The sequence below is a fragment of the Nelusetta ayraudi genome, unplaced genomic scaffold (genome assembly GCF_046127955.1).
Source record: "Nelusetta ayraudi isolate G7.1 ecotype Tasmania unplaced genomic scaffold, CSIRO-AGI_Nayr_v1 ptg000033l, whole genome shotgun sequence".
Classification (NCBI taxonomy): Eukaryota; Metazoa; Chordata; class Actinopteri; order Tetraodontiformes; family Monacanthidae; genus Nelusetta; species Nelusetta ayraudi.
The window spans coordinates 1,332,464-1,347,500 of NW_027466083.1; the positions used below are offsets into that span (position 1 = coordinate 1,332,464).

General features: G+C 49.5%; 1 protein-coding gene across 6 annotated transcripts in view; it reads right to left on the bottom strand.

Annotated features, from left to right (window-relative positions):
* Positions 1-15,037, bottom strand: part of nrg2a (neuregulin 2a) — a 69,357-nt gene that overhangs the window by 31,677 nt on the left and 22,643 nt on the right. For all 6 annotated transcript variants that reach the window (XM_076031464.1, XM_076031460.1, XM_076031462.1 and 3 more), the window contains exons 2-3: positions 7,284-7,449; positions 6,324-6,442 (exon numbers count right to left, since the gene is read on the bottom strand). In XM_076031464.1, the coding sequence (XP_075887579.1) occupies positions 6,324-6,442; positions 7,284-7,449 (285 nt within the window). The remainder of the gene's footprint in view (positions 1-6,323; positions 6,443-7,283; positions 7,450-15,037) is intronic.

Here is a 15,037-nt window from a genome sequence, read left to right on the forward strand (position 1 = left end):
ATATCTGTTGTTTATTTACGATGAGTCCCACATTGACCATGAAGTCACGGCTCTCTCTGCCGCAGAGTCCAGAGGTGCATGAGCCATCGTGTGTGTAACGCAACACAAACACACCAATCAAAACAAAACAAGACATGGTTTGATTTCCTCGCTCTTCCCTTTTATCGTCCCCCGGCTGCCTCTCCAGCAGAAGTTCATTAAATCAACCTTGAGATCATGACCTTAGGCTAACCGCAGTTAGCGGCTCCAGTTATTATGATTCCAGGCATGCCTGTAATAAGAGTTACCAACCGTCCCTCAAAATGCACAATTGTCTCGTATTTAAGAGGGAAATGGTCATACATTTATTGCCAATGCAAACTCATGTTCGCTTCCAGAGAGTTTGTGTTCAAAACCGCAATCTCCGTAGCTGCAGGCAACACCATTGTGCAACCCACTCACAACAACTTGCGTAGAGTAGGCTATGAATCAGGATCTCTGGTTCTTTCAGCTTTATTTATTCAGTTCCTTTGTAAAAGCCATCCATCCTGCACTTTATTGATAGCTGTGGAAAAATATGTTCAATTAATAGATTTCAATACAATTTAAACAGTCAGCTTATTTCTAATGTGTATTGGTAACAAAGCAGTTCAAACTACATGAACTCTATACATTTTTTGAAAGCCTATTTTAAGTCATGATTGACCACTACTGGCCAGCCACTGGCTTGTGAAGGTCATGACCTCAAGCATTTTTCTGAAGGAAAGTTGGCAACACTACCTGGAATATTGCAACATGATAATGCCAACTCACCGCACATGGCAAGTCGACATGCATCTCATCCAAATACGAGATGCACATTTAAAAGCCCCCCCGGCACCCCTTCCTCCCCCTCCCCCCCACCACCTCCCCGGCTGTTGGGGCTGCTGCGGTTCGCTGCCACCTCTGGACAACCATAAACATCATCAACGGCGAACGCGGAACCCCCACTATTTCATTTATTTACGTAAAGTGATTGGTTTGACGGCCAAGTCATGATAGCGCGTTAGCGCTAGTTCTAGCAGGCAAACGTCGCTTAGCAGCCACACAAGCTTGTGATGCAGCCCAACATTACCTGGCTGAGTTGATGGAAAGGCGCCTAAACCACACTGCCTTTCATCAGCTCGTCAAAAGTGGTTGCTTTAGTTTGCTTCTTTAATTGAACGAAAACACACTTTGCAGGTCCAAAAACTCACTTTGTGTTTACATAGAAATCACCGCTTAAACTGTTTCCCTGCGCACTTAATTCTAAAAGGCAATTTTGACTAAGTTGAGGAAATTGTTTTGGTTCAAAGAGAAAATTGAAAACGTGCAAAAAAAAAAAAAAAAAAGGCAAAAGGGGCACATGTGTGCGCGTGTAGGTGTGTGCGTGTGCGTGCGCGCGCGTGTGTGGGCCCTTTGTGCGTGCATGCATGCGCGAAATTGTTGCTGGTGGGCCCCAGCATGACTGCTGAGGTTGGAACAATCATATGCTCAGCTGTGATTTCCATCAACACATTCCTGGACGCTCACACACTCTCTCAGCGGAGCTGCGCGCAGCACCCCCCGAGGATGTGACCTGCAGCCCGCAGACACATGGCTGCCTCGGCAAAAAAGCGCTTATCACAACACGGCGGGCCGCGGGATAATGGGAGGCCTTAATCTGCAGCCACGTGGAGCCCGGCAGAAACTTCTGACTGGCGCTGCTCCTTGACACCGGCCGTATAGAAAACACCGGGTGATATACTACACCGCTCTGCAGAAGGCCAGCAGGTCTTACCATGCCAGACTGATTGCGGGGTGGAGGTCAGACCAAATGGTCAACAAATGGTCCCGACTCCTCCACACGAGGGGGTTGGGCAGCAGGCTGAGAGCTGGGCTCTGCTCTGCGTGGAGAAAGGGAGGAACACAGCAGCGCTGCAGTGATGTGTCTGGGGGGGGGGGTGATGGGGTTGATGAGAGGGGCCGGGGGGGGGGGGGACTCGCAATCGCACAAACTCTCTGAGCGCCTCAAATGAGTGAGAATCTCCACCGACGACAGGACGCAGAGATAAATCTGCTGCTGTGGGCCGAAGCTGCCGGTGCCTCCTCCGAAAAACTGCCGGCGAGGCAGATTGATTGATTTTAAAGCTCAGCTTTTTTTTTTTTTTAAAGCGGGTGAAGACGGGCGACTCAGCGGAACAGCCGGCCATCTGCGCTGAATAATTACACAGCGAGGGAGCGAGCGAGCGGCGCTCGTTCAGCCGACACGTGTCCAGCCATTCAGGCTTGTTGACAAAGTTGCACGGCTGGCGTGGAGCCACGGCCGGCGCCCGCACGGCAGATTCACCTTGAGGCCAGGTGCAACCACCGGCACGGCCCTTTTTATTTTTTTCCCTCCCCAAGACAATTTGAATGATCTGGATCTTGATATTGGCTGAGCTTGCGGGATGTTCGGCAGTTTTGGTTGCGCGTTAATTACCGAGCGTGGGTGTGTTTTTACAGAGGGGGACGAGACCTGTTGTTTACTGGCTTCCACCGTAGTTACCATCGCGTCAATTACGCTGGATTGTGTCAGAGTAACTCAAAGCACCTCGCCCTTGTCGGGCGCCATTGTGTAACTGACGCTGTGAAATATCACATTTTAACACCTGCATGGTAAAGTTCGGCTCAAACGTCGGCTTGGAGCCCAGCGGTACTGCTCCGCAGACAGGCAGGCGGTGCAGGAGGTGCAGGCGGTGCAGGCGGTGCAGTCATGAGCCCCCATGCCAAGCTGACGACCTCCAACCATTTTTACGTGTTCTTTTTTTGCCTTTGCTTTCTTCACATCTTGACCTGGCGGCACAATGCCTCCTCCTCCTCCTCCTCCTCCTCCTCCTCCTCCTCCTCCCCCACCCCTTCATCCTTCTCTTCCTCCTCCTTCTCTTCCACCTCCATCACCTCTTTCTTCTCCTCCTCCTCCAGCAGCAGCTGATCATCACTACCTGCTTCACTCTGCTTCCTGTCACGCGTTTCCTTCATTCAGCAGCAGTGGCAGCGGCAGCAGTGGCAGCGGCAGCAGCAGCAGCGGCGGCAGCAGCAGCAGCGGCGGCAGCAGCAGCAGCAGCAGCAGCAGCAGCAGCAGCAGCAGCAGCAGCTATTCCCCCACCCTGCAAGGTGCACAGACGGTACTGCGGCTACGCGCTGCTTTGGCAACACACTGCAGCAGGCAAGCGTTTCACCCATAGCAGCCCCCCCCCCACCCCCTACACACACACGCCCATGTTTGCACAATAGCCAATTCCTCCCATGACCTCGGGGACGGAGCGGAAGCTGACGCTCCTGGCGGGCGGCTGGTTTGTTTGGAATGCGTGCAGCTTGGAGATGAGGAGCTCCTTCTTTTCAAAATCTCAACATCTGCCGATTTCAGCAAATTATCGCCGTAAATGAATCCCAGCTCCCTGCGCACACTCACTTCCTTTATCTGACAACTTTATCTGTACAACGGGAGAGAACCCCCCCCCCCCCCCCCCCCCCACTCCCACTCCGCTCTGCCGTTGGACATACCATGATTCGCCTCATCTTGCCTTCTCCCCTGAAGCGTGACGGAGAGCTAGACACGCCGTGGTAACACAATGTCCGCCCCTATTTTCTTTTTGGTGTTATTGTTATCATTATTATTATTATTATTATTATCATTATCATTGCTATCGCTGCAAATATTACTATTACCACTGACTCAGCGGTGAACAAACACGGTTGCACTTGCGCAAACAAAACCAGGCGGGCCGTCGGGCGAAGCCAGCCAGACATAGTAGGACGCTGGCGGCGCACGGTGGGCCAACACAGTGATTCCATTGTTCAAACAGCTCAGCGGTGATCGCAGAGGAACACCGACACGTGCAAACATCACGAGCCTTGCACGCACACAGGTAAAGCATCCGCGCAAAGCTTCAGCGAGGCACGTAAGCCACGTAACATGACACTGATATAGATACAATGTATTTAATATGCATCGTGCATTTCTGACTGGATGACCAGCCTGGATTTTGTTCTTTGTGGAAACGAGACTCCCAAAGACAGAACTCTAATGCAACTCTGATCCTACGAGTGCAGCAGGCACCAGCTGGCTTTATTATTGATATTAACATTGGTGAAGATTTGATCCTCTGGAATTCATGGAGATGGTGACAGACCGACTGTCACCCTGGAAACATTTCATAAATCCTACAGAACCACATTAACAATTAATAACAGCAGTGATGTAGTCATCAGGTCTGTGCTTATTGCCTCCCTATGCGGGTCATGATCTCACCCTGTGACCCCCCACACACACACACACACACACACACACACACACACACACACACACACACCTCCACCTCCACCAAGGAGATATTTCTGCCCTCTGCCGCCTTTCATCCGCTGCGACGACGTCGTCCCGCTTGTTCGCCTGCTTTGTAACGGTGCGTAGATGCTTTTGATGTGGTGTCAGTGCGGGCACTGCGGCCTGCTAAGATCATCAGCTAGAGTTTCACGGGGGGCCTACCGGTCACATGTTTATAAGCCTTCATTAAACACTCCAACAGGTGCCACCACCAGGGATTTCCCTTCAAATCTCAGCGGAGGAGCAGCAGCGCACGACATCAAGCGCCTCCCATCTGAACCCCCCCCCCCCAACCCCAACCCCAACGACCAACCGACAGCCTCGCTACACAACTGTTGGCCAGTCACTGGCACTCGCCTCACTCGTTTTCATTGTGCGTACGGCCGTTGGGGGGTGGGAGATGGGGGGGTCGGGGGGGGGGCACCTTTGCACACCTTGCATTGCTGAGCCCGGAATAAAAAAACAGCGCAAGACAAACACAAATCTGCCACTCGTGGGGATGAAAGGCGGCGGCGGCGTGCATTCAAGCACAAGACAGATGGCTTCTCCTCCCGCGTCTCCGCACGGCAACCAGACTGGCGTGTTGGGACGGCGGGGGAATCTCTGCGTCCGCACCACAATGGAGGCCTTTCTCAGCGTGAAACGAGCTGTTACTTCAATAATAGAAGCCGGCTTAAGTTTGCAAACTGTTAACAATAGCGCTAACTGGTGGCCTTGACAAATATGAGAGGAGGAGTTGGCAGGGGTTTGTTGGATGGGGGAGGGAGGGGGATGGGGGGAGGGGAGGAAGGCAGCTTGATTATTCCAGCTGAAAGTGAACACAAGGACACTGAGTGATGGCTAAAAACTCAAGTCCCTCCTTCTTTTCTTGTGGGACGCCTCCAAAATAAATCCTCGTCCTGCTACGAAGGTCAGCGGCGGTTTGAGAGCGTCTCCTCTGCAGGGAGGAGGCGCTCTCAAACATGTCGTCTTCCACGTCGCCGACGCTGCAAAGGCGGTGAAGAGTCTCAAAGTGAACGCACCGGTCGGTCGGAAAGAAGCAGCGACCATGAGGGTGGCATGCCGTCACGCTCGGCTTCAACCCTTCCTCCACCTCCACCACCACCACCACCTCCCTGACGCCTGCCGCCTGCCGCCGTTACGTCAGTGCGGGCAGATAAAGCCGGCAGGTGGCAGCAGGAAGTGCTCGGCTCTTGGCCCCCGGCCGCTCTGACAGCGCGACCTCCAGATAGCATCGAGGCTTCGGCAATCTGCGCCGAGAAGAAGAAGAATCGCTCCTTGTGTGTATTGTTCCCTTTCGTCCTCAGATGTTTTTTTGTTTTTGTTCTTTTCTTAAACGAATCTGTCTCCATCCACTCAGACGACAAGCCGCCCACAGCAGCCGCACACTCACCACCCGCACGGCTTGGAACAAACACAAACTCGCCACCCGACCAAATGGAAGCAGCTGTTATCGAAACTCTTTCATCTGCTCCAGTACTTGCAAGAAAAAAAAAACAACTTGTGCGCACGCACGCACACACGCACATACACACACACACACACACACACACACACGTCACCACTACTGAACAGGCCTGTTGTGTTCTATCAAACACTCATGTCGGATCCCAACGTTCTCCTTCTCCAGCAACTTCCACATCCGTTCAAGTTCAGTTCTCAGGTTTTCCCCCACGAGCTCTGTCGTCTGCAGCTTTTGTTGTGCGCCAGCGCCAGTCGGAGGGAAGGGAAGGGGTTTCGGGGGTTTTGTGAATGAATGAAACACACGTCGTGGGTTCCATTCACGAGGAAAAAAGAAAAACCGTACAGCTCCAGTGAATTAATGGACCCAGTGGTCGGACTGCTGCTCTCGCCTTCTATTAGGCTGGAGAACAGTCATGATGAACAACAACAACAACAACACCAACAACAACAACAACAACAACAGCAGCAGCAGCTGCGGTGAGCGTCTGCATCCGATGTCAGGCAGGTGTGTACTCACTGCTTTGGACGTTGACGGTGCCGGTGGAGTTGTCCCTCCCCAGCGAGTTCTCCACCACACACGTGTAATTCCCAGAATCCTCCAGCCTCGCTCCTTTGATCTGGACTCTGGAGTGTTTCCTGTGGGAGAAAACACTCGCGCAGCTGAGTCAGGGGAACGGCGGCAGGGAGGAAGCGGCATGGAAACGCAACAAGTGGAAACAGGAGCGGCGGCGTGGCAACGGCCGTCTCGCCGCTCTGGCCTGGATGTGCTCGCTCGGGTTTAATGTGGGGCCTGGTTTCACTCAGCCATTGGGAAATGTGCCACCGACTGTTGGTGCAAAGGTGTTTTTCTGCTTCTTCTGACAGCCACATTTCCCTTTTCTGCTTCCATTGCACTAAGATGTATTGTATGTATGCAAAATAAGGATTTGCAGCAACATGTCCCAGTGTCTTCTCATCATTAGACTGAGAGACAGCGAAGTAAACTTAGCTTAGTCCTCCTAATGGTTGACTCTGGAAGTGCAGACAGAATTATTTCTAGCTGGAAAACCTTTTTGCAGGGGGCAAAATATGTTGATTGGAGAATAGACAACCACTATGAGGCGCTCTTGCTTGTTTTGTTTTTTTTCTGTTTTTTTTTTTTTGGCTTGCCTCAGCCACGGCCATAGTTGCATAGAAACAAATGGGCAGAGGAAACAATCATATATCAAATGAAAACGGGAAAAGTGTAAATCGGGTCATGTGCTAAATATGTCTATTAAAAATAATAAAAATGTTTTATCGAGGGACACAATGAAAAAGTCTTCCAGCTCTTAGATCAATGTAAGTGTCCAGCGTTGTTTTAAGACATTTCTTCACTAAACTGCAGTAAAAATAATTTCTGCAGCGAACCGTAACTGGCTTTGAATTGGTGGCACCTTCGCTTCTTTTCATCTCGCAAAGCGTTTGGGTTTGCAGGACACGGGCGACTTGTACTCACGGTTTGCTCTTTATTTTGACATTTTGGCTTTTCTTCAGCTTGTTGCCATCTTTGAACCATGTGTAGGTGGGGAGAGGGCTCCCTGTGGCCTCACATTTAACTGTGAGGTGTTGTCCCTCCTCCACTGTCATTGGATTCTTCATTGGTTTTAACCTCGGAGCCGCAGCTAGAAAGGGAAGAAGAGGAGACGGTGTCAGTTTGGTTACCATGAGAGATGCAAAAAAATAAAAAATAAAAAATAGGGCAGAGAGTGAGAATCCTCTCAGTGGACCGAGGCAGCAGCCAACTCTCTCTCTCTCTCTCTCTCTCTCTCTCTCTCTCTCTCTCTCTCGCTCTCTCTCTCTCTCGCTCTCTCTCTCTCTCTCGTGTGACTCGCAGATGTTGCCACCAGAGAGATAATCAGCGTCTGACTAATAAACAGCCTGAAATTTTATTCTGGTTGTTGCTGCTGCTGCTGCAACTTCTACTACTAACAAAACACCTGAAGCAAGATTTGAATGCTAATGAGGAAGAAGAGCTGAGAGCACCAACTCCTGCGCTATTAGAGGAAGTGGCGAAGCCGCATCGGAGAACTTTGTGCCGCAATGACAAAATAAAAACAGACGCTGGGTGGAAAAAAGACTCTTTCATGCACACAACCAGGATCTATTTCTGCTCTGTGACGAATCAGACGGAATCCGCCACTTTGTGTCATCCGATATTGTGTCAAACTTTAGCACTTATTATATTTTCAGCTTACAAAACAGCCAGATCACCTGCAAACTACTCCCCGCCTCGTGAATACACACACACACACACACACACACACACACACACACACTGGGACTCCGTCAAACACTGGGGAGCTGACAGCTGCACACATGTTGAGGAGAGGACTGAGGGAGGGAGGAGCAGGAGAGGAGGGTGAACAGGGGTCAACAAGAGGCTGGCCAAGACACCTCAGACCCCCCCACACCACCACCACCACCATCACCATCCCTGCTGCCACCCATCTCCAGACAAACACGCTCTTCCTTTTCATGTGTAACATTTACAATTTCATGCATATGCTAAAAAAAAAAACGAAGAAGAAAGAAAGCAGCGGGGCCCCTACAAAATTACAGCTGTTTGCAGAGCACGTCGGCCCCAACAGGACGGCCGCGGAATGAAGACAAACAATGGCTGACAGGCAGAGTGATGCGCGCCATGGCTTCAATTAAACCTTTTTCAAATGGAGGTGCGCCAAAATTATCCGCCCGCCGTCCTCTTTCTGGAGAGGCCGCCCTATTTCACTGACCTGCTAAAGGCGGCGTGTCTGCAAAGACAGAAGGGACGTGGGGAGTTTGCTGATATAAATATTTTCTTTAACTCTCCGTGTGGATTTAAGATTTGCCTCTAAAACATTGTTTTGACACCGCATAATTGCTTGTGGTGCATGGGGGAGGTGTGTGCCAACCGTTCAAACAACAACAAAGGGATATGATCGGGCTCACAAAAAAAAAAAATCAAAGTTAGCCGTTTGCAAAACTTTCACTGCAGCAGTCACTTACACAGTCAACCGCTAGCCAGGAGCAGGTGCCCACAGCAGCGTGTGAGGACAAAGGTAGACAATGACCAGTCCCTTGAACATTGGGTTCCTTGTGACTTTGTCTCTGTTGAACTCAGAAACTGTAGATTTGCTTCTGTTTTGAATGCATGGAAGCGTTGACCAGAATCATTACACCAACCACATCCATCTGATCTGCTTGTTGATCCAGTGTCAAATCCTGCAGGCACAAATACGTATCAGCTGTGCAGTGACATTCCGGAGGAAATGCCAGATTTACAACATTCCTCGTGCTCTCGACCCCTCTGACCCCTGGCTCCAGAAGCTGGACCTTCTGATGCAAAGGAACAAAAAATGTCTATCTACTACTATCATCTGCCCTCATATGTGTTACACATTACTTGATCCTACGACTTGATTAGATGGAATTTTCCTGGTAAAATTCCAAATGGGGAAAAAAAAAATTCACATTCACATCGGGACCATCGTTCCAAGATCGCGAGCGCGGGGTAAAGCAAGAGGTCCGCGTCTGATCTCCGCCCCCAATCAAAGACGGAGAAATGTCAAATTAAAAATAGCAGCGCAGATCAGTGGCAAAAGAAGCTATTCTCAGCTAAATGACAGCTATTTGTGGCTAAAAATGACTGCGCGGCTGCAAAAAGACAGTAGACTTTTATCTGCCAGGCAGCTTCCTGCTGGAAAATGTGAGGGATGATATTCAGGGCGTTTGGAAAATGAAGACAAAGACTCTCAGAGAGGAAGAGGAGGAGGATGTGGCTCTGCACCGGGCCGCCCCGGGACCTTAATGAGCCGCTTCACGGGACGGAACTTTGTCCCGCCACTGGTGAGGCACTTAGCTGAAGATTTACCTGCCTGCACAAAGCATTCCGCACAATAAAAAGCGCCCTTGTCGAATATGTTTTTTTTTTTTTTGTTTTACACTGAGGGCCATAATGTTATATAGGCCGAGCGTCTACTGTAGACGGCCCTTTAAAATCGACGCTGCCAGTTTATCGATCGCCTCCAGCGAGGCCACACAGCAAACGCCAGGCTGCAGACGCTCCAGATGTTCCGCATTAAATATTTTCTGCTGTTTAACATATGTAATGGGCCCCGTATTGAACTTGATGTTAAATAAATTTCAGACGGCACGATGCCCCGTGGTCGGCCGCTTTCCCCCCAATTTTCGCATTACGGCGGATAATTGGGAGAACTCACAGACGTCACCTGCAGCACATCCGATACGCTCGCGTGGAGACGCAGCGCCGCTGCCGCCCGACGCGCTGACGAACTGCATATGCACATGTCAGGGCTGTGATTGGCAGCTTGTTTATGCACAGATGACTCACAAAACTGCAGCGGCGCGACATGGAACACGATTTCAGATAGAGGCTGCGCCAGACTGGCTTGAGCAGAAAGCCCGAGGAGAGCCTTGTCAGTCACAGGGCAAGAACAGCGTGAGGTCGCGTCATTAAAATGAAATCATTAGGGTTTTTTTTTTTTCTTTCTCTGTCCTTGCCGAGCAAATTAAGCAGGCTTTGTCCTTGTCTGGAAAAGTTGCAGAAACACCAGCGCCGAGCGAGCCTCTAATCAACATGTGGAGCCAGATGTGTCTGTTCCATCTTAGAGGCAGGTTGAAGACACGCTTAAGACATTGAACAGTCCGAGGCGCTGATCTTGAACATTAGGCTCTTCCATGTCTACCTACTTCCTTATGCCGGATAACACGAAATCCCAAATCAAATCCTAAAGCTCTGGTGGAGCAGATCACCCAGGCGCTGAAAGACTGACAGCAAAAACAGGGAGACATGCGGGTCACCGGGGACCTCAGACTGGTTTGGATGTTCTGTAGAGTCCGTTTCAAGATGAAGTCATTTCAAAATAAGCTTTAGATCTCGGAGCTACGGGGCAAAACCAGATTGCAACGGTCACATTGCGACTGGCAATCAAAAGTTGAGGACGTCCTCGTCGACCCACTGGTTCCAGGGAAGCAAAAGGTTGGCTAATTTTTTCCATTACATTAATGGGAAAAGCATCTGGCCGCAGTGATAAACCCCTGGACTCAACAACAGCCTGATTCTCTCCGTTTGAAGCGGCGGGGCAGCTGCAGACATGGACTATAAAAACTAAATTTGAGAATAGAAGCCTGACTGGCGTGTCAACAGCTCTGGAAGCTCGGCCCAGGAAGCAGTGGAGGGGGGAAACAGAGTGACTTGATGAATTAACAACGCATTTCTCCTTATTATTGAGTTAACGTTTCTGCTCGACTTCCAGGAGCTTTGGGGGGACAGGGTGGTGGTGGTGGGGGGGGTGGGGGGGGGTGGAATCCGAGGCATGCCTTTGTACTTTCCCATCTAGACAAAGTATCCCTGATTACTGCGGCGTTATGTCACCCCGCTGCACGTCGTCAGAAGACAAATTGCATGGTGAGACAGAAAAATGGCTTTTGCGTGTGGGAAACTGCACACTAGTCACTGTAATGCAACATCTGTTCAAAGAGATCATTTCGACAGACTCCCACCGCCGCCGAACCCAATTTGCCAAACGATTGTGCGATGCATTGTTTGTTCTGCCCCTCCTGACCTCCCTCCTTCTGCGACTCTGGGCCTTCCGGAACCGAAATAATCCTCGCGGCTTCATTCAAACTGCAAGAAGAACGGCGACAACACTGAGCGCGAATGACAATCGCATCCTTTGTCAATTGGCTGTGTTGTGTTCGGGGCTGGGATCCAGTGGAGAGAGAAGTGGTTCCGCAGCGCCGCATCCGTCTTTACAGCCACGGCTCTGGAAAGCTGGACGGGCCCACAGTGGAAAAGTAAGTGTCCCTCCGCACTTTACTGTAAGTGTGAGAAGGCTGGCGGATGACAAGAGCTTCCTGTAATTAAGCAAGTGCGGACGCCTCTGCTCATCACCGCGCCTCCGGGGGATAAAACCGCCGAGTTAGGAGGCGGAAACCTCAGGGAGCTCAGTGCAGGATCAGCTCTCCCCAACGTGACAAGGTGTTAAATTCAAGCGTGCGTCAGTTGCCCACCCAAACCTGTGCGATATGAGGTCAACAGTGCGGCATCCCGGCTCAGATTGCGGACTTTGGCACCGGCAGGAACTGCACACGACCGTTCAGGCCAACGACTACAACTGGAACGCCACTCACTCTGATTTATAACCCCGCCAAGCCTGCAGCAATTGCACCTTACGACCCCCCCATCAACTGACAATCTCGTGTGCAATCTTGCGCGGCAAACATGTGAGTGACGGGGAGAATTGTCCACCGGCGAAAAGCTCCAATGATGTGACCAAGTTTCCCAGCAGAATGGAGAAATTTGTCCAACGCAGCTTCTTCCTGTTGTACTGTCACATAAATAAACACAAACAGGAAAAAAAAAAAAAAAAGCAGACTGATTAACTCCCCGGCAACCCGACAAGCTTTGGAAAAGGGGCATTTTGGGCGCTTTCATCTGTCGGGATTAGCTTCAGATTAATAATCAGCGGCAGGAACTGCTGCTGCGGCAGTGAGTCAGCGGCGAGACCGTAACACTCAAACAGGGTTTCTCTTTGCACAAACCTTAACAGGCTTTACGTTGTTAACGCCACACGTTGTTTAAATATGAGTTTAAGTTGAATGAGCCGGCAGTTTTACCGGGCTTTCACTTTGCGCCCGGTGCCTTTCGTCAGAGCAATTACACGAGGCAAGATAGCGCCCGAACAGGCTGGACCACGTCGAGCTCCCACTGCGCAGCTCCTTCTGTTGGTGGTGGTGGCGGTGTTGCCAGAACGTTAAAGTGAGGGGCTGCCATGTTTGACCACACTGTCAAAGTCTTAATGAACACAGTGTGGCTGTTTTTGTTGTTTTTTTTCTCTCATTTTGACATTCGAGCGTATTGGCGATAGATGTTTGGTCAATTAAAGTCCCGTCCAGCACATTCATGATGCATCGACTGCATGACACATTAATGAAACGCCTGTAGCACTTGGCTCCTGCAGAGGCTCCACGTCGCCCCCGACTTTTCCTCCTTCTCCTTCTTCTTCTTTTTAACCCCTGCGTTCGCCCACCTTGGTTGTTATTCCTCGGGTGTCGTAACAACTGTTTTTGTTTGGGTCTCCCGAGGTTTTCCCTTTTCAAACCACACAGTCAGTCTCATTTGAAAAGTCCACAATGCACACAACTGTGAAAACATGAGCGTGTAAAGAAACGTGACATTTCCAGCGGCGGAACATCACTATGTCAACATTTTCTTTTTCTTTTTTTCTTTTTTTTTTGCGGTAGAAATTCTGGGGATGCCATCGCCAACAGAGCAGTTGTGGGTGAGACATACCTGCTGCCATGCACTTTGAAAAATGTGCGGTGCCTTTGATTTTGTGCGAACGTTAAAACCGCAAAACAATTATGTTTGTGTTTTGAGATGTTCTCGAAAATTGGCTGATGGATGAGTCTTAGAAATTGAACGGAGCACTTGTGGGCTTGATGACATACAATTATATAGCGACACACCTCATTCACACAGGCGCATGTACATGCACGCACAGAGAACACCTTGTGGCCCATTTTATTCACAACGATAAACTTAAATGCACTCCGAGTCTGCTAAATTAGAAATGATAATAACATTACTGATAATCAGCATTATTGAAGCCACGCTGGTGTTTGGTGACTCCAGCCACTGGAACGAGATCATTGTCACCTTTGCCATCTTTTTATTTTTTTATATTTTCATTTATTGGATGGATTTCACACTTGTTTGAACTCTGCTGTGGTAAATATGTTGTCGGGACCACAGCACAAGACTGATTGGCTACACGACAAAAACTCAAAATGTTTTGAAAACACATTTTTTGCCAAGACAGGTGCTGATTAATAACCATCAAAAAAAGCTCAATTATGCCCTTTTTTGGATGGAAAATTTGTCTCAAGGCTTTGACGAGACAATGCAGTTGAAGGATCAGATTGATTCGCGGCTACGGCAAAAATATTATTCCCTTTCCGGCAATTACAAAACGCACAAATTATGCCCTTTCTTTGCCTAATGAAGCGCTTGTTCGCCCAAAGTGAGTCACCGTGATTCACATTGACAGCAAGACTGACAAATGAGCGTCTTTTTAACAAACTCCGCCCACCTAATGTCACTTCCCCACCTTCGTGGAAATGAGAGGAGATCACACAGCGTCAAACACGGCCAAACCCTCGTCACCTCCCACCTCTTAGCCGAGTGGCTGCGCAGCTCCGTTAGCATTAGCTTGCTAAAATGAGGCTACCTCACTAAAACGTAGCCGAACGACGAGCGCGAGTGTGTTGGCATGACTTGTGGGAGACGGTTCCGACGCTGACGCCCGACTCCTGGCGCACGCAGCTTTGGAAGCTCAACATGCAATCAAGTTTTTCCAGCTCTTTGGTTACGCAGCGATAAATCAACCAATCACACGAGGCTGTTTCTCTACTTCCAGTCACATTTCCTCTGGAGCCCTGTTGTGTGTAAACAACTGAAGGAAAAAAAAATATTTTCACTGTCAGTTAGCTGCAGGCGTTCAATACAGGCACCTAAGCTGATAAACTGCCATCTTTTTTTAACTAAGTCATATCAATGTTAGCTATAGATAAAGAGACAATAAGCTGTAAATCATGCAAAAAAAAAAAAAACAAAAAACTCCTTTACGTCGCTCATGTTTGCACAGATTAAAAAGAAATTGAAAGGTTTTTGACAAACACAGGGATTTTCCAGGGATAATTAAAGCCTGGCAACATTTATTATGTATTGAGATCAGGTTGTGGTCATGGGTGTTGTTTTGTTCCTCTCTTTATCTTGGATGACCTGTTTTGGAGCCTCAGGCCCAGAACACACCTGACACAGTGCGTGAACAGCCCTTGGTGTCAACAAGCCAAACATCATCTGTGAGCCGGGACGCAGCACTTCAACCCCATTTTAAGGCTCCATTTCACAATTGGGTCAGAATGCAGTCGGACATGCACGCGTTCAACCATTCACCCAGTTTTGTTTGTTTTTTTTTTGTCGGAAGAGAATCTCAGTTTTTTAAACGGAAGGCTGTCACACCCGGGCACATGAGCACATGTCGGCAGACGCATGCACACATGAATGAGCAACAGCAGCAAGACACTCGCAGAGGTGATTTCTCCAAGGCAAAGTTTTCCAAAGGCAAACGCAGCTGTTTATTAAAGAGGAGAAAATAAATCTGAAAGGAATCCTCTCTGCCTGGACCACCACCAACAACAAAATAA